The sequence below is a fragment of the Planococcus citri genome, chromosome 1, assembly GCF_950023065.1.
Source record: "Planococcus citri chromosome 1, ihPlaCitr1.1, whole genome shotgun sequence".
Classification (NCBI taxonomy): Eukaryota; Metazoa; Arthropoda; class Insecta; order Hemiptera; family Pseudococcidae; genus Planococcus; species Planococcus citri.
The window spans coordinates 62,835,776-62,855,169 of NC_088677.1; the positions used below are offsets into that span (position 1 = coordinate 62,835,776).

Sequence of the window (19,394 nt, forward strand, 5' to 3'; positions counted from 1 at the left end):
GCAAAGTGGACTTGTACATCTAATTTTATAAGATCGATTCTGCTAAAGTAGGTAATGGGAGTAGAACTTATGTCATTATAAAGTTTCAACTTCCATTACTCCATTTCTATAGGAACAATATTCTCTAAATTAGTAGTTTCGCTTAATTTTCGTTAATAAACTCTGCTTTAATATTGTAATAAGCGTCCCTAGAGAAGTACTTGGGATTCACTCAAGGAACAAGCTGTCGAATCTTCAACTATACGGAAATACGTATGGTTCGAAAGCAGAATAACTATAGGTACGTTTACGTCGTATCCATTTACGTAATATTTTTAAAAAAATTATTTTTCATCGATATTCGAGATGGGATTATTGTTTTTCGAAATACCATAACGAAAAATTTACAGCTGGTGAGCTGGATGTGAATCTAACCTTCAAAGTAATCGACCCTTATTTAATTTCGCAACTTCGTTTCCGATTTAAACAACGTAGGTAACGAGTAACGACAAATGGAAAATTTAACCGCGAACGTGGAATTCACGTATAGTTAAATCACATCTGGGCTGATTTCTAGAGTCTTGTTGACGAGTATTGTTTATTTTGTCGCAGCCTCGCAGCCTCTGGTAATGGTAATTGATTAAAATAGCGCACTAGACGGTTTAAATAAAGCAATCAATTCTGCATGGGAATAAAAATCAGCAACTTGAAAAAGGGTGCGATGTATTCGGCGGTGTGTATCTTTTAGCTGGACGATATATTATTTAGAATATCTACAAACTATATGTATGTAGGTGATAGGTGGTGGGTCTAGAGATATCCCCATGTAGTAGTATAAAATTTATACAATTTTAATAAGCAAACCTGACTACAAACCCTTACATGAATCGCGTACAGTTATTCTCTACGGAATTATACCGGATCATCGATCGTACTCGACGACGAAACGTAAATCAATTGTACACAAGGGAAACATATCGTACGGTGATAAATTCAACCCAACGAGTTAAAATTCCTGCTTGTTTTCTGCTGTTAAATCGAAAGCAAATCGCTACAAACTGAAAGGATACGATACGGTCATGAGTTATATTATTAGTGCAGTCTCGTAGGGAAATTCCGTACAATTTGAAGGTTAAAAACGATTTTATGATTGAATTGTAATCTAGGACGTATTTAGAACAAAATAAACCGGTATGCCATTTTTTTAAGGCTCCCCCTTCCAGAGGGTCCACCTTCCTTTCCGAAAAATTGTATCATCTTTGCACCTATATGGACTCTATCGAAAATTTTTTTAAAACGAAATTTGTACGTCTGAGTCTTGCTAACATTTCATTTGCTCTTATACAAAATCAAGTTAGGTCCGAATAAAACCCCAGAACTCAGTTCTTCGTGATTTTCAGCAAAACTACACCAAATAGAATTTCTTCCCTTCCCATTTTCCGAGAGTTACGATTGTTACGATTCAATCATAAAATCGCTTTTAACCTTCAAATCGCACGAAGCTTCTTTTTTTCCTTTTACGACTAACTACACTGTAGGTATATCAAGTTGCTACTCGATCAAATTGATGTTAAAATTAAATTTCACTTGGGAAAGCACATATTAAATGTTGCATTAAAGCTATAAAATTGATATCGATGTAATATTCGAATGAATTGATTATAGGTATGTGATTCATGCAGAAATAATCCCAATCAAAACAACGTAACGTACACATAGGTTTCGTAAATGAAAACACTTTCTATTAAAATTATTATTTTGTATCGTAGGTAACTCACCCTATAAAACAAAATCTTCCTTCTTCGGTATTATTTCATCGTATTTATGCAACTAATTACGTAGAACACGTATAGTATCCACTATTGTCATTTCACCTCCAACACGATGTTTTTCCATTTGACAGCTCTTGATAAGACAATTGACGACAATACAACATTTTTCCCGATTTCCATTTAAACACCGGTGCGGTGGTTTGCTGAAATGAAGATATACAGACGTTGTATTATATGATTCGATTTCCTATCATCAACTGCCCAACAAACACAATGTAATATATGCGAATGTTCGTCATTTAAAATGCATGAAATGTATCTCTCGCATCTTTTCAATCATATATTCTCATAATTTTAGTTAATCCGATGTCGACAGAGAAGGAAAAACTGTCAAAATCCCAATTACAATGAAATGAGACATCTGTCGATATCGCCATCAATAAATTCGAAACTACCCTAACAAAATGAGCTGCTTTGCTCAATAATTCATTCGCAATTAGTATTCCGCTAACACCCTTTTGTGGAAATGGGTTAAAATAACCAACCTCTCGACTTTTTCATTCGTCGCAGATCGCAGAATACTTACTAGGTTCTTTTTCCTCTTTTGCAGGGGCGGATGGGGCACTTCAAAGTTACCGGGATTTGGCGCCGGTACTGATGCGACGCAAGTTTTTTTGAGCTGATGATTGAAGGGGGGGGGGTTGATTCAGTTGATTGTGATGAAGCAATAAAATCATGTGCTCTTTTTTTGATTTTTTTTTACCTTGAATATATCTATTTTATCCAATGTTGTCATTTTGAGGGGGGGGGGAAACTCAAAAAGTTGCTGATTCTTTTTAAAATTTGAACAATTTGATTTTGACAAAATTGAAATGGGTGTAATAAGTATTAGATTTTATTTATTGAATTGAATTAGAATTTATATGCTCAATTAAGTCAACCTAAATAATACATATGTATTTGTAAAAGGATAAACAAAATTTTGAAAAATTCAAATAAGTTGAATAAAATAGGTATGAAACTGTGAACATTTTGCCAGAGCGGAGTGAGGGCGAAAATTTTGGAAAATCCAAACTTGAGAGGTGTAAACAATGTTATTTTTGTTACTGAACGTGCAAATTTTGTAGCAGATATAATCTTGGGTCTCATTTTCGAAATATAAACAAATTGGCCCGAGCGAAGCGAGGGCGAAAGCTTTTAAAATTCTCATTTCGAGATTCCTAAAAACGAAGTTTTTTAAATGCAAGGAGTTTGTTTTTTGGTTTTTTAAATTTTAGAATTAGAATGATTTTTTTTAGGAAGTTAATTTTGAAAAAGAAAAGAGAACAAGCTCGAGCGAGGGCGAAAGCTTTTGCAAATTCGTATTTCGAGGAGAGGCATAAAAACGATGATATTTTAATGTAAGGATGAAAAGTTTATTTTTCGGCTTCAAAACTCAAATTTTTTTTTTAAATTTTCATTTTGACTTTGAAAAAGAAAATAAAATAAGCCCGAGCGAAGCGAGGGCAAAAGCTTTAGAAAATGTATATGTTTCAAGAAGTAAAAAATAATGTTTTTCTTCTATCAGAGCTACACTTTCGGCGCTGCTGAGGCGCCGAATTCAAGTCGAAATCAGCGTCAAAATTGGCGCCGAAATCCAATTTTTACCGGGATTTTTCCCGGTTCCCCTTATGGCCCATCCGCCCCTGCTCTTTTGGTTTCGAATGTTGACTAGAAGGGTTGGAGTTATTATGAATTGGATTTGATTTGATCTGAAGTAGGAGACATCATTCATCATTGCGAACTGATATCCACTTTCCACTCACATCGTGAGTAAACACATTGAGTATACTCTTCAATAAGCCATCATATTTTCAATTTCGTTTAGAGATTCTCTGCAAAGTGAAATAAGAGTATGTTATTAACTGTTGAAAAAGTGAAGAATTTAATTCCATTTCTAGTTCAAAAGTTATACTTACACACATGATAAACATCCAAATTCCAAACCCATGCTGATAATTATTTCTAGATAGTAGATAGGTGACTGGATTTCCGGTGAGTCCGAATAAGTCCGGCTCCGGATCATGAATCAGAATCAGATTGAAAATCAGTTATCACGTGATCCCAATTTGACGTTAATGCTCTTTATTCTCAAAACAAATTAGATCAGAATCAGAATTGGAATTTTCAATTTTTTGCATTTAATCAGAAATTAACCAAACTTCAAAATTTTGTCGATGCCTAAATGACACTAAAAATGACACCACTGGCTAATAACAGTGTTACAATTTTCAAAATATCAAACTTACCCTGCAAAGTTCATTATCATGAAGAAACTATGAAGAAACTTTGATTGATTTGTTCGATTAATTAAGGCCAATTAATACGATAACAATAACAATATCATTACTAAGTTTCAGTAGTGAACAGATTATGAGAAAAATCAGAAAGCTCGATTTGAAGAACTAGCTGCAGCTGTAGGAAACATATTAACAATTAACGAACAATTAATAACGTTTATTATAAAAAAAATAACAAGGAATATAATTATTACATCTTAACGCTTCGAATATCATAACAAGAATACTCGTACATCACGTACACACGAGGAGAGAGACACAACGAGCGTAATTACCGGGAATTACCCGTGAGGTTTACCACACTCGGCCATTCTGCAGTATGTGTTGTCCTCAACACACCGATTCACGCACTTTTTACGAAATTTCGGCGAACGCAACTCCGGGGAAATGGTACAATTTTCCTCCGAAAAACAAAAACGACAATTATCGCGCTTATCACTAACAATAAACGATTTTTCCAGAACTGGTTTTCGCTTCCTTTTCCGATTACGAACACGAATTTCACTCTTTTCAGCAATTTTGCCGGCGTTTTCGACTCGAACGAAGTTGACAGACGTTTCAACGATGTTACACGGCGATTTTTCGGCACTAAACACGACACTATTTTCGTTTAACGACACACGATTCGCCTGTGTGATGATAAATTGATCTTTCCACTTGATCATCGCAACATTCGGGTTTTCGATCCAAGAACAGCCAATGACGAGAGGAACAGGTAACGCATTATCACGGAGGATTAGAATTTCCGTTTCGGGTACTGCCACACCATCGACTGAGACCGTACCTACGATTTTACCAAGTACTTCCGATCCGTTTTCCAAATTACCAACGCCGAAAATTCTCGTATTCGAAGGGGGTTGAATAGTTTCGCACAGGGTGACTGCAGTTGACGCTCGCATCACACATACGCTACTACCATTATCGATCAACGCTCCCGAAATCGTTTTTCCGTTGATAACAGCCGTTTTCACATATTTTTCACGATCAACACCTAACGCTGTATTGACCAGAAGGACGGATTCGGACTTTTTCGTTTCAGGATCAGGAACAACCGGTTTTTCGTTTTCACTTTCAGCAACGTCAGGTTTCGATTTACTAGATTCAAATTCACGAAGTCGTTTGCTCCAATCGGCAGCTTTCGAATAATCGTAAATACGTAGATAATTCGCCATATCTTCGGACTTAAACCCAGCACAAACAGCATTTTTCGATTCTGCAACGGATGCACCAACATCTTTAGCTAAACGCAGCTTATCGAAGATGTATTCGATTGATGATTCGTTATCTTGTTGACATCGCGCGGAGAAACGTTCCCACTTGTCAACCACGTTTCCATCATCTTCGCCAATAAACGTTTCCCAAAAACAACTTCGAAAATCGGACCACGATTTGATATCGTCCGCATTGAGTAGATACCAACTTTTGGCTGCTTTCGTAAGTAATCGCTTCGCAGTTTCCAGCTTTTGTAGGTTATTCCAACCACCGATCAGGCCTTGATTTTCGACGCTTTTCAACCATTCTTTTGCTTCAGTAGCAGACACCTCACCCGTAAACTTCGATATTTCCGGCAGTAGCACTGCGCTGCTAGCTGCTTGGACGATTTCGCTAACGGTATTCATTGAGAGGTCCACTTTCGATGGAGAAAAAGGTGGCGATTGATTTCGTTTCGTTTTGACCATGCTTTCGGCAGAAATCGCGAACAACACACAAAAACACACTTTCAATTATTCAAAATCAAAACACTTCGTTGACGCACATTCGACCACTTCTGAAATATGTAGGAAACATATTAACAATTAACGAACAATTAATAACGTTTATTATAAAAAAAATAACAAGGAATATAATTATTACATCTTAACGCTTCGAATATCATAACAAGAATACTCGTACATCACGTACACACGAGGAGAGAGACACAACGAGCGTAATTACCGGGAATTACCCGTGAGGTTTACCACAGCAGCTTCCGTTTCAAATTACATTTTCATTCTCAAAGATAGTCAACAATGAATCGTAATCACTTTTACTTTTTTTTTTTTTTTTTTTTTTTTCAGATGTAAAACAACTACTAGTAAACAGAGTTAACTGCGCGTGTTTATCTAAACTAAATTATCAATTAATTAGACTAATTATTAATTAATTAGTGTTTCGCGACTTGTGTTTTTCATTCGATAACTATGTGGTGCGATGTCAACGAGATTATGATGTTACAGAATTCGAAGTCTTGGGGAAAAGCCATCAGTACGGAACCAGTAAGTTGAGTAAGTGAATTGAAATGAAAATCATCATTCTAGCATGAAAATTTACTAAACGAGTAAAATAATATGTACAATAATTTCATTTCTGCGAACATTTCACTGTCCAATCCGCAGAGTCAGTTCACTAATTTCGAAGCATATCTACAATTCAAACAAAGTTGAAATCTCTCCATCGGTGTATGAGTTTGCAATTGTCATATTATTGTTGATGAAACCGAAGTGCGGTCGCCCTTAATGGTAATCTATTTAGCGTAGGTTAAATTATCTCTCGGGGATTACACATAACATACCTATAAGCATGAGAATAAATTTCGCCGATTCTTTCCACTTCTTGTGAAACGATGAAATGAAAATTGAAATTCTTATTACTGAAAATGTTGCAACAAATAAACGATCAGCAATGTAAGGAAATTGGTTTATCTGCTTTTCCGGCGAACACAATACAATGCTTTTTGTATATCTAAGTGGCATTCACTGTAAATTTATTTTTATGCAATGAGTAAAAAGCATCATTTAGTTTTTTGCTAATGCAAATTCGCAAAACCTTTCTACATCGTGGAGTTTGTTTTTGTTTCTGTAATGTATTGTAAAAATGGATTCTGATCGTCATTCGCGAATTCTCTCATGGAAAATTTGCTGTATCCGTCGCCATCAATTTGTATTCTGTACACAGACGTAGAGTTTATGAAGTTTTTCCCAATAAGTGTAATTCAGATCGCAGTTTGAATTGTAATTTTGTTAATTATCCCATGCAAAAAAATACGGTTGTACTAATAATACTTGAAATGTTCAAATTAATACTACCGGAAATAGTACCTCCTTCCAGTAGTATTAATTTGAGGATTTCAAGTACTATTTGTACTATTTTTTTGCATGGGTATGAAATTATCTTTACCAAATAACAGATTCGTTGGATTATTTTGACCAAGTACTTTTGCAAAATTAGATTTGAAATGTGGAATGAGATGTAATTCTAATTCTATTTAGGTAACCGATTGATGAGGGTTCCATCTTACCCTGCAGTTGCAGTGCTGAGATATGAAAGTATGAAAGGTGTTTGCATAAGACTCGACCTTAGTTCCTGGAAGTAGAATGACTAAGTTTCAAATTTAAGTGTGGATGTATTATACGATCAATTGGTATCATTTCGCACTTCCAATTCCAAGTCTGATGTTTGAGTTTGAGATACTCCAGATGTTGAATGTTGATGTTGAATCGAATGGGTACCTAAGATTTGAAGGAATTTTTCTCTTAGTTGAACGAACATTAAACAATAATGCGAACTATCAGCTTTTGTATTAATTTTTTTCTAGAAGATCTTCTGAAAAATATAGCTGTTACTTATTATCGCTGTAGTTGGTAAAACAATAAAAGTACGTTATGGCGAGCTGATTATTTGTGAATGCATCCCGTTACTGTTATCTTTTGTGTGATCATTCATTTGCATGCGAACAAGCGATAAAACAAAAGATGGACATTCTGCTTTTTCAGCCAAGTGAATTGTGAATTGATGGTATACGCCTGGAATTTGCAAACAGATTTCTTTAAATTTTTCTATTGTTGTATGAGGCTCTGTAGAATGTCTTCATCCATGAACCGGATTTTTTTTTGTTGGCAGTAGAACATTCCTTTTGAAAATAGCATGTACGTTCTGTAGATGAATATCTCATTTCCGCGGTGGATATGTGAACCACTCTTTAAGATAGTTTCGTCGGTATTATTGCCATGGACGATTTTTCAGGACATGCTTTTTCGTCTTCCAAGTGTTTTTTTCATCGATACTTTTCGTTTTATTTTTCTTCAAGGGAGCTAGTTCTTTTAAATTTTTTCAATTTATACCTACAACATTGAAACCAGCAAAAAAAGAAATTAGGTAGGTAGAGTTAAAAATACCTAGTGAAATGAATCATCTAATGCTATCATTATGATTGTATTAGTTGAGTCTTTTAATTACCTCAAATACCTCCCGAAATTATCAGTTTATCACTGGAGTGGTGCAATAAAACTTTTTTTTTTTCGGTATAAATATTCGTAGTATAAAATCAACATACCTTTAGATGAAATCAGGGTTGCTTCTAATACAGGGATGGAAATAAACGAAGACTGAATCTTTGGTCATGTATGTGATGTATTTTAGTTTACGTGGCTGTTGTTATTGATCTGAGATTCCATTAAAATTATATTATGAAATTTAAAATGGAATGCGGATATCGAATATTCGATATTAAAAATACCTACCTATATTATCAATTTCATGTTCGGCACGAATTTGAAGTTGCGAAGAAAAGTCGAAATATTTGTAACATTTAGCTTTCTAATCAAAAGAATGAATTAAGATGAAATCAAAAATCATGATTGATGAAAATTTTTTTTCAAGTTCAAAAATGTACAAATATGTAGTGTGACATATCAATTACCTCTAATTAAAGATCTCTGACAAGGGAACCCCTCGAGAAATTTGCCTTTGATTTCAACGGGACCGCAATTTATGAATAAAGTGTGGTCTGAAACTCCAATAACCAAAACTTCAGTTTGCCAAAATTTATGAGTTGATTTAATTTGATTTTGTAAAAATTCAAAATCGACATGTTTAGTTTTAGTTATTTTAACATTATTTGGGATAAAAATTCAAAAAAATTGTGATTAAATAATATTTTTATTGCGTGATTTTGATTGGATTTATTTTTCAAACTAGACTTCGTAAATCCTATCCCCTCTGTTCTCCCTATCCATATCAACCCACAGGAATTCTAAAAGAATTAAAGAATAGTCTGATTCATCATATGTATATCTTTAATTTCGATAGAATTTATCTGAAATATAAATTCATTTTATCGAACCAACCCTTCCCTTATCCTCTTCTGGCCTATAAATTGAGAAAAAAAATACAGAATTCGAGAAATTCTTCGCTGTACAATTTACAAATGAAATTGTCGTACGGAATGCTCTCAATAGAGAGACCAACACCTATACTATAGAAAACTACCTCGACGCCTTTGATCCGTTCTTTGTTGCTTTTTAATATAAAGGCTTTCGAGTGTTCTCGGTAACATTAAACCACCCTAATATTACACGATATAGGCTTTAAGTGGGCACTTGAGAAAGATTTTTCAAACGATATTGTCACTGAAATCACTTTTATAAGCTTTAGCAAGTTGTTTAAAAAGTATCACCTTTTAACAAACGTCTCTAAAGGAAATACGTAAAACTACTAACTATAGTTCGACTACCAAAGTATAGTAAATGCCTGTGGAAAATTTTATAGATTTTTTTTCCTTTCCAGAATCTAGTTACTCGGTTGAAATGAAATCCATTTCGAATTAGTAACGTTTCTGCGAATTGATCGACGACAACTACGACAACGTCGAGTCGACGAATAATTATGTAATCCGAAATTACGTGTTCGTGTTTGATAGAAACAGAACGTCTGGTTTTGTTTGCTCGTGGAACATGAATAGTTGTAGGTTGCCCATGAGAGTAGATTTTAAAAAGAGGAAAATTTGTGTAAATATTTCGAGCTTGATTTCAATTTAGTTTTTTTTTTGCTTTAGTTAACTCTGACAAAGGTTTTTTTGTTTTTTTCACTGGGATTGCATGCGACATTTACACAATATTCTCGTAGTATCTGTTTGAGTTTTAAACAATCTTCTTCGTAGGATGTTTTTAAAAATTCGCTACAGTTTTTATCGTTATCAGAAAATAGGCGGGTTAATCGAAAAAAAAAGAGAAAAATTGTACGCGAAAGCGAAAAAAATTCACCAAGCTGGCAGAAAAATCCTTCGCTAATCTTACATTCGGGTGTAAAATTTTAGTCTATGATACGCGGCGCGGCGCGTTTTATTACCCGAGTGGCTGAGAGAAGCCGTTAATGAAAAACAGAATCGAATTTAAATGGAACAGATAGCATGTTCTGGTTAACATAAAGAGCAGGATGTAGCTGCCATATATCAAAATACTAACGATAGGAGGGCATTTTATACCGTAAGGGGAAATTGCTAGCTTCTGCACTCAACACTTTCGCTTTTATACACCCTAATCGCGCCCTTGCAATCATTTCACTTACCCGCTCGCTGCCCTTTTCTTTCTTCATATCCGTTTTTATCACCTTCGCCCTTGTTTGATTATATTTTCATTCATTGTGCGAACGAGCGAGCGACGTGCGACCAAAACCGAACGATGAATTTTTACTTTGGATAGGTATTGCCGCGAAAGATACCATAGTTTTGGTTTTTCCGACAGATAAGACGAAAGACAATAAAAATTAACGGGTTCAAAGGGCGTATGGAAATGGAAAAATTTGCCGTGATTTTGTTATCTCGCTCCAAGGCTGGGTGTTTTTTTTTCACGTTTAAGAATTCGTCTGGGAATGTTTGGAATGAGATGGAAATTTCCAAGGTTTTTTTATACGTACTTATACTTCTTTCGAAAGAATCCGTAGGGTTGGAGATGTCGTCTGTCGTCGTATACACGAGCTCATCGACTTGATCATTATTTAATGAATCGTTCTGTTGAGCTGCGAATGTTTTCGGAATAGAAAATGTCGAATTATTTAGGAATAAGTGTTTATTTTAGAGCTTTGGAAAATAAAGAAGATGAGTAGGTATTGTTTTTTCAGATTTGTTTATGGCATTTCGCGAAAATCGAAGAGGAATTTTTGCGAACGTATTTGACTGACTCGTATTCGTATTATGCTTGATCTAAAAATTGGCAAGAAATTTCATTTCACTAGTGTATTGAATTATAAATGCTCACTAGATCTTCATCTGTGAAAAAATGAATTGCTTTAGGACGATGTTTTGTTTCATTCTTATAAGTTGTAAGATGCTGCTTTAGTTCGTTTAGTTTTGAAATAATTCAATTGTGTTGAGGTGGTCAAGATCGTATTCCAGAGCAAACCCGTGTATTCAATGTCAATTTTTCATATTTGAGGTCAATGACCGCCAACCTTTAATTAACCAGACTCTTTTTTCCCTTTTTTGGGAGAGGGGGGGGGTTGACCCTATTGTGGAATAACTTTTTGGATATTTTACTATCTGATTTCTCGTAAACTGTTTTTTTTTTACGGTGAATCAGAAGTACATACAATATAATCCGAAGCTAAAAACGGTGAATGACGAGATGATTAATTTATTCTGTAAAATCTAAGAAGCAAATTCGGATCCCGTTTTTGAAATAAAATTGATTATTACTCGGTCTTTTATCTAGTAACCCTGGTGGGCTGTACGCACAAAGTGTATCGCCTTCGTGTATCCTGCTTCTGGGAATATTTATGACTACCCATTGCTTCCAGTCTATTACCGTACCCTTTATTCGAATTTCGTTGTAGGTTGTGTGGTGTATTTCGATGTCGATGATGGCGGAATCACCTTACTCCCTTTTGCAAACCCTGAAAGAGAATTGAAAGATGTAGCATGTAAGGATAAGGAAGTCTGATGGATTCTTAATGCATTTTTATCGTTATTCAACCCATAGTTTAACCATAATAGTCTGGTAAATAAAGGAACAATATAGAAACAAATTCCATTTCTAATTTTTCACTTTTATTTTCGGATATGTACGATTGGTCTGGTGTTTTTTTTGTTGTTTTTTTTGGTAACTTATTTTGAAACTTGATGTAGCGTTGAAATTTCAATTTCAAGATGAGCTTTTGTTCAAATAAAAAACTTAATTTTTTATGCTGGCTCTTTTTGAAATTACTGCGAAAATCTTTTTAAGTAGCAAAGTTATGCTCAAAATAGAAAAGGTTCTGCATTTTCGGTTCTAAATTTCTTCATTATTTTTCCAATTCAAAAGAAAATTGAATGTGGTGCTAAGATAACTATGAAAGAACTTAATTTTTGAGAATGCCTTTTCATTTGTGGAGAGGGGAAAGGGGGCTCTGAGAAATATTCTCAAATATAAAGTATAGCTTTGATGAAAACTGCAAGGATTTGATTGGAAATTTATGTACTTTATTTTATTTTATTTTTATTTTTTGTACCTAAACTTAGTTTTGTTTTCGTCCAAAGCTCATGTTAGAATGTGCAACATATTTTCAGCTCATTTTTTATACCCTTTCAATTCAAGATTCAAAAAAGTAGTCAAGTACTTGTATCAAGTAATCTGGGGTCTGAGTTATGCACTTAGTATGTACTTAACCTGTCATATGAAAAGTCTAGCGGCGAGCTTTATCTGTTTTTCTTCCAACATACGTAAGGCTAATGTTGGCTTATTTCTGGTTAAAATATTTCATAACTGATTAATCACCCTGATTCAGAATATTTGTCCTAAATTCTATCGGGGAAGTAAAGTAACAAAAATAATACCGAAATGTTGAATTTATCATCTTTCTTTCTTTCAGCTGGGTATTAAATTTCAATCATCTCAAATGAGTCTAGACTTGAACAACATTCATGTTTAGGAAAAAATAGTACATATCAGCTTTGGGCAAATTTCTTGTCTGAAAAACTATTTTTCTATTTCTGTATGAGCAGAATTTCTCTGGAAGTAAAAATTTCATAGACGATAAAACGAAGTTCAAGTTGGTAAATGGAAATACGAATTTTCAGAGAAAAGATGATACCATATTTTCTCCGATTTGTCCTCTGAAGAAATAATCTGCTTCTTTAATATTGCAGTAAATCTTATGGGGAAAAAAATGTAAGTAAGTTAAGCTTACATTTACAAGGTGCAATTATTCGATAGGTACATTATCGCGAAAAAATCCGTAAATTTGGAACTCGTACTCTGTATTTTTAACCAATAATATTTTGTAGTACAGAGCTGTGCCAAATGTTGATATTTACGATGGCTGTGAATTAGTCTTTGAACTAAATTCACAATCATTGTTTTAGAAAAATGTGTACTTACTTATAGAAAAAGATATTCAGTTAAAATTATTTTTTAATGGTAGGTATGATTTTTTAAATACCTGCGAAAATGGTTCAATTCGAATAAAAAATAATAAGAACTGTTTATTAGGTACCTATTTTTACATTATTCACTTTAATCCTCGTAAAGTAGGTAGATTAGATACATGTGTGAAAGTGTGTAATTTTAGGATTTTATGCTTTACAATGCGAGTAGGTAATTAGGTTGGGTGGTTTTTTGGATTGTTTTATGATCAACGTTGATCATTACTTCCAAAGGCTTTAAAGTTCAGCTCGTAGACCTGTTGAATTTAATGAGCTGAAAAGCATTTTAGTCTACGTGTTTATACGATCTTAGCTTTGTCGAAATGATACTTTTATGTTTATGATTCTTTGATTAAAATTTTCATTACATGTCACACTTAATTGCATGAAACATTAAGCGATAGTACGTAAAAGAAAAAAATCGAGCAAATTACGATGACTTTTGTAAAACGAAGGGGTAAAATTATTTTTCAAGTACAACCTTCAATTGTCTGATTTTTTTACCGAACGTTTGGGTCATCTCACAAAATTTGGTAGGTAGGTATGCAATGCATTCTTAAAAGATCTTCATTTTCGTTCATTTTTAAGATGTCGTTCATAATTTCCTATGGCAAATTGTCACGAAGAAAACTTATTTCAAACTATAGGATTCAGCGTGATAAGTGTGACTCTTTCTAGCGAATCTTCTACTTTTTTTGTTGATTTCGGTTTCGGAGATCTTTTCAAATTGTTGATCACTTCGTAATCGGCGCTATTAAATTGAGAATCTTCTCTCACGTTGATTTCTCTATCAAAATAACTTGCAGCCAATGGATTTTCATCTTCAAAATAATAATCCAGCAAGTACGTCACCGTATTTATGAATATTGTATTTAAATCAGTCGAATTTCTGGAAAAATGACTTCAATAAATAAAATGAAAGTTCTTGAACTGAAGTTAATCTATCTGGGAAATTTGTAGACTTACTTATTTTTCAATAGTTTTGGATGAGGTTCGTCAAAATTACACTTTCCTTTTTCTTTGAAAACTAACAATATAAATCTTTCAGAACCTGCAAAACAATGTTTCTTTTATTGGCAGACATTGGAAAATTTCATATCGAAGTATTAAAAAAATGATTACACGTTGATTCCAGAATATGAATGGAAGGATTATAAACTTGTTTCGTATGCCCTTTATCTAAATTATTTCCTGGGATGTTTACTACCAACCAATGAAGCGATTTTCGAATTTTCGGTGGCTCGATGGTGGCCTCAGCCAGGGCAATGTGAGGTAAATATGGTCTTCTTATGTGTACCTCTTGCTTCCATGGTGTTACTCCTGTGTACACATTTGAAATTAGGTGATCAATTAATTCTTATTGAGAATGAATGAAAAAGTGACATGGCATATGTACAATATTTCTTCTTCTCTATATTTTTTGAGTCAATGAACTTCCTGTGATTAGGTGAATGTTCTTGAAACTGGATAAAGATTCTTACCTATCATCATAACTGTGTAGTAAGAATCCTTTTCAGAGGTCCAGTTCAATTTAGGTTGTTTGATGCATTGTCTTCCTGTTAGAGTTACACCTGGATCAATGTCTCCATGAGGAAAAGTTACCTAAACGAGAAGATGTAGTTACGATCTTCAGAATTTTACATTCATTGGATGTGGAGATAACTGAAAGTACCTGTAATAATTCTCTAGGGGGGCCACGTATTATATCTGGAATGACTTTTTGTTCTATCATTATTTCTGATATGTTTTTCGTACTATTAACCTATGACATAGTATTTACATCAATATTTTTGCTCAAGTTTTTACTATTGGAAAATCTCAAATTCATAATTCATAATTTACTTACTAATCTTCCTATAATCAACAACACGATCGTGATATAACGTAACATACTGAACTATTCTATCTGATATCTATTCAACTTGGAAAAAATTTAACCTAGGTATATTTTGATCGTATCTTTTCATCTTCTGTTGCATGAAGATGACGAAAAGAATTACTTACTCGTTTGAAAATCATCATTATCATGAGTTTTTTTTTTCGGAGTAAGAGACTACTCGACCAGAACTTGATTTAATTCGAAATTTTTTGATAGATAAAATATGAATTGTCTTCCCCTTCTCCTCTCATAGTGGAAAGTATGATTCTTTATGATTCTTTAACATGGTTTGAACTTTGAGGTAATTTTATAGCCCAAAATCTTCATTTAGGTTTATCTCGTTCAATGTGCAATTCGTCAACTATTTTAAATAATTCAGGCGTAATATCTAATTTTTATTTATTTTTTAAAAATCATACATTTTTAAATACTTTTGATAGTTATCATTTTTACAAATGTCGATTTCATAAGCATACAAATTTCTTATTCGAGTTGATCTGGGGAAAGGGTATAATTTTCCCAGCCAAATTTTTTTACTATTTTTTTATAATCTATTTCTGGTAAACCAGATAAATTAAAATAAGGCATGGTCGGTCTGGTGCTGCCATTGTACATAACATCATGCTCCCATCGCATAGAGCTCATCGTATGCCTAAAAGAGTCATCCCATTCTGTATGAAAACAGTTGACAGCCACGAGTTCAGTCAATTTGTACATCTTGACGAAATTTCTGAATGTGATTTCTTCTGGAAACGCTTTACTAGATATAAAAATAAAACATAAATTAGTGTTTTTCGTATAGGTACTCCACATAGAGTACTGAAAATAAACGTACTCTAAATGATCTCTTAATACATGGTACTTGTACTTGTACGGTTGTTTGTATACAAAGAACGTAAATTTTTCTCTCACTGTAAAAGACAAAATGCATGTGATTACTATTTATGCCTAATTTTGTGAAATTAACTTGCTCACATAAATGAAAAAAAAATACCCACTGTTATCCCTTATTGGATATCCTGGGTAAATGTAATCAGCCAGAGTATCTCCTGCTGAAACGTTACATCCTGGGACATTTATCATAACCCAGTTCTCCCATTCGATATCTTTCGGGTAAAGACGTTCTTCCAGGGGCATTATCGTTGGATGAAAAGGCAACCAGCGAGTCATACCTGAAATGAATTCGATTAAAATTTTTCTTTCAAATTTAGGCTATACCTAACCTATTTGAGAATGAATAAACTCACCACTCATGTATATTAAATAGTACGAATTATTATCTGCTGGCCATGTCATATTTGGCGGATGTGTAGTTAGATTACCGCGTAAAAGCTGTCCCGGAATTATGGTCTGATTTTCGTAAACCACCTATTGTATCGGAACATAATGATATCGAGTCAATTAAAGTGTAATGAACTTTGATGGGTTGAAAATGAAACACGATCTGCTTACTTTGCAAATTTCATCGGTAGATATATCGTCGACGAGCAACGGTATGGTTTCTTCATCTTTTAATACTTGTCGGATATCCACTTGTGATGGTTGACTAGATGATAGGTGTTTTCCCTGTTGGTAAATAAGTACGGTTATCGGATTGTTGAAGTGCAAGAGAGTTTTTCTTTAAAAAGTGAAATTCTTACCTTGCAATAAATTATGCAAAAAAAGAAAACACAATTGAAAATACTGATTTTAAGCATGTTTTGAGATGGTGGTGTATTACATCATTCATCTATTCAGAGTGTAATGAATTTCAGTCTTTCATTAGCGCTTAAATTAAAAAATTGATAGCACTATCAGCGAAATTAAATTAATTTATCGATAGAATGAATTTTTGCCTTGAGATTTTAATTCTCCTAAATTAAAAAGTCAGGAGTTGAAGAAATTTTTCCTGAATCCATTTCAGAAAATACAGTTTTTTCAACCTCCCCAACATCCAGAACTTGGATCATTATGGGTAATCAAAAACAAAAGTGGAAGTATCGGAAGAAAAATTGAGAGAATCGATGCGAGCATGAATTATTAAAAATCTGAAGCATAACCAACTTTCCATGTATGAGACAGGATTTAAAAAAATAATATGTTGCTTCCAGCCTGATTTTCCAATAAGTGCATTGCTTTTTATTAATTTTCACGCCAGGTGGTTCAAGCTAGATTCTTCCTTGCTTCCCTCGGATGGTCCCCTCACCTCATTTAGATAATTTGCTCCTTCCAGGGGAGACAGGTGAGTAGAAGTCAAAAAGTTGAAACTTCCTAAAAATTCATTTAAGGCACCCTCCAGATGTACATGCCAAATTTTAGCCTCCTAGGTTAATTTGGAGGGATGGGGAGCATGGCATGAATTTTAAAGGTCAAAAAAACAAGAAAATAACTGCGGTTTTCTCCCTTCCAAATTGCCTTAGGAGGCTGATAGTACCTTTGATTTCCTATCGATTGATTACTATTTTGACTTATTTGACCTATTTCCTCCTAGAAATTTGGGCATTAACGATTTTTGAGTCAATATGATTTCCACTCAAGCTTCTTCAATCCAACGCTAAACCAAGCCGAAATACCATAATGCTTCATGAAACAAAATAAATAATTATTGCGACAGTAAAAATATTTTATACAATTTATTGTTGATCTATGAAATCTTGAAAGTCATGTATTCGAGGTCTTCTTTTTTTCATTACATTATTACCTATTTTTATTTCTACGTTTAAAAGAAACTAATAAAAAAATATTTAATTTGCGATGAGTGTTTTTTTTGTGTTGCAAAACTGTTTAATTCGTTATTAGTAAATCAGGGTATTAGTTACTGATATTTTCTGGAACTGGCCCTGGCCCGTTTACGAGGAAAAAACTACCAGCCCAAGGATCGGTTTGTCGTTGCGTTTCAGCAAAATATCTTGCCAACTCAATCGAATGATAACTAGAAAAAAAAATTAATGATTTAAATTACCTGAGAACATGGGCATTGCAACTTGCAAGTGGGCCTACTTTCAAGTTTAATTTTAGTTATAATTTTATCCTTACTCGTCTTCACCCGAAGTATTGGTCATCATGAGATCTTGAAATTTCTCAAATTTCTCCGTTTGTTCGTAGATAAGAAATATGTAACAATCCGTCGCTAAAACAAAGTTTTTCAGTCTTGAGTCAGTCAGTTCGACGAATCATATTCAATTATTCAAAAAATTATTCTACTACCATTTTCCAGTGGTAAAGGTAGAGGTTCGTAAGCTGCTAGTTCATTGCCTTCATTGATATGTAAACCTGGTATATTGATCACGAGCCATTGTTCCCATTGTTGCATTAGCGGTCTTTCCGAAGTTTCAGCTTGAGATGAACCAGAAAACTCAACGTCTAAGTCATTCGGCGTCATACCTGTAAATTAGATATGGGAATTGCTTGATGTACTATAGGCTGATGATATTGAGAGAATCAAAAGATTAAATTACGTCTACAAACCAATCATGCAAAGTGTGTAATACGTTTTCTCACGGAATGACCAAGTCAGCTCGGGTTGTTTTTGTACAAAGTATTCGTCGAGGATGTCTCCTGCATTAATTTTCGTAAATACTCCTTCGATTGGGTAATAAATCTGTGAAATTAGTTATACCTACTTTGTATTCTTTGTTCTGAAATGATTGGGGTGTTTTATTATGTAGTATACGTACGTACGTCTATTTCATGTTTTGGAGCTCTAGGAGTAATCAGAGGGATGATTTGAGCTTCGGTCATTCTTTGTATGAAATCGCTGTCTGAGCATGTTGTTTTGAAATTGATCTACAAATATCAAAAATAATAGGTACCTACTGAATTTATTACCAAGAGATGAGGAAGCACGTTAAGTATTTGAATTAATTTGTAGAAAATAATTAAAAGGAATGAAAAAATGAAAATTTACCAGTATTGAGAAAATTATACAAATACGTCGAAAATGGCAATGGAACATCAACATGATAAAATATGTACTCTTCCTATCTTGAACAAATTAAGCCGAAATGAAATTTTTTAACCACGTAAACGAATTCTATTGAGAAATATTCTTACTAGTTTTTTTGATCCATTTGATTTTCGGTTTTTTGAGTCAAATGTTGATACTCTTGGTTTGTTTTTTGTCAAATCACAAGAAAAATTGGTCATTCAGGAATCATGCTGCACATTATTTTTATCGAGTTTATACAGTGAAGATTAATTAACGAATCAATTTCGAATCTAGATCAGAAGATGTGATAGTTTTTCGAATGATATCTACCTATTGCGTCGATTTTTCATGCTGAAAGAAAGTA

The 19,394-nt window shown here is 33.8% G+C and overlaps 4 protein-coding genes across 7 annotated transcripts in view; 1 reads left to right on the forward strand and 3 right to left on the reverse strand.

The window, feature by feature from the left end:
* LOC135833255 (leucine-rich repeat neuronal protein 1-like) overlaps positions 1-19,394 on the forward strand; it is a 579,754-nt gene that overhangs the window by 91,343 nt on the left and 469,017 nt on the right. The window lies entirely within an intron of this gene.
* Positions 13,287-15,301, reverse strand: LOC135833237 (putative odorant-binding protein A5). Its single transcript, XM_065346941.1, has 6 exons — positions 15,091-15,301; positions 14,917-15,006; positions 14,726-14,846; positions 14,367-14,564; positions 14,211-14,295; positions 13,287-14,133 (listed from the first exon to the last, which is right to left on the reverse strand). The coding sequence occupies exons 1-6, from the start codon at positions 15,133-15,135 to the stop codon at positions 13,881-13,883; spliced, it is 792 nt and encodes a 263-aa protein (XP_065203013.1). The 5' UTR covers positions 15,136-15,301; the 3' UTR covers positions 13,287-13,880.
* Positions 15,506-16,902, reverse strand: LOC135833238 (putative odorant-binding protein A5). The gene is made up of 6 exons (XM_065346942.1): positions 16,764-16,902; positions 16,576-16,689; positions 16,371-16,491; positions 16,122-16,295; positions 15,959-16,034; positions 15,506-15,883 (listed from the first exon to the last, which is right to left on the reverse strand). The coding sequence occupies exons 1-6, from the start codon at positions 16,818-16,820 to the stop codon at positions 15,607-15,609; spliced, it is 819 nt and encodes a 272-aa protein (XP_065203014.1). The 5' UTR covers positions 16,821-16,902; the 3' UTR covers positions 15,506-15,606.
* Positions 17,717-19,295, reverse strand: LOC135833240 (protein D3-like). 2 transcript variants are annotated; one of them, XM_065346946.1, is made up of 7 exons: positions 19,156-19,295; positions 19,010-19,082; positions 18,784-18,888; positions 18,571-18,703; positions 18,310-18,486; positions 18,139-18,232; positions 17,717-18,034 (listed from the first exon to the last, which is right to left on the reverse strand). In XM_065346946.1, the coding sequence occupies exons 2-7, from the start codon at positions 19,061-19,063 to the stop codon at positions 17,914-17,916; spliced, it is 684 nt and encodes a 227-aa protein (XP_065203018.1). In that variant the 5' UTR covers positions 19,064-19,082; positions 19,156-19,295; the 3' UTR covers positions 17,717-17,913. The 2 variants fall into 2 exon arrangements, with proteins under 2 accessions (XP_065203018.1, XP_065203017.1); XM_065346945.1 differs by having other exon boundaries at positions 19,010-19,086.

Excerpts from the sequence above, each read along its gene's own strand:
- LOC135833237 (XM_065346941.1), bottom strand. The coding sequence starts at position 15,135 with ATGTTACGTTATATCACGATCGTGTTGTTGATTATAGGAAGATTA. Across the intron at positions 14,565-14,725 it reads CTACACAGTTATGATGATAG|GAGTAACACCATGGAAGCAA; the intron begins GTAAGAATCTTT and ends ATGTGTACACAG. Across the intron at positions 14,296-14,366 it reads TCATATTCTGGAATCAACGT|GTTCTGAAAGATTTATATTG; the intron begins GTAATCATTTTT and ends ATTGTTTTGCAG.
- LOC135833238 (XM_065346942.1), bottom strand. The coding sequence starts at position 16,820 with ATGCTTAAAATCAGTATTTTCAATTGTGTTTTCTTTTTTTGCATAATT. Across the intron at positions 16,296-16,370 it reads CTATTTAATATACATGAGTG|GTATGACTCGCTGGTTGCCT; the intron begins GTGAGTTTATTC and ends AATTCATTTCAG. Across the intron at positions 15,884-15,958 it reads GTATTAAGAGATCATTTAGA|TAAAGCGTTTCCAGAAGAAA; the intron begins GTACGTTTATTT and ends TTTTATATCTAG.
- LOC135833240 (XM_065346946.1), bottom strand. The coding sequence starts at position 19,063 with ATGTTGATGTTCCATTGCCATTTTCGACGTATTTGTATAATTTTCTCA. Across the intron at positions 18,889-19,009 it reads GTATAATTTTCTCAATACTG|ATCAATTTCAAAACAACATG; the intron begins GTAAATTTTCAT and ends TGATATTTGTAG. Across the intron at positions 18,487-18,570 it reads TTACACACTTTGCATGATTG|GTATGACGCCGAATGACTTA; the intron begins GTTTGTAGACGT and ends TCTAATTTACAG.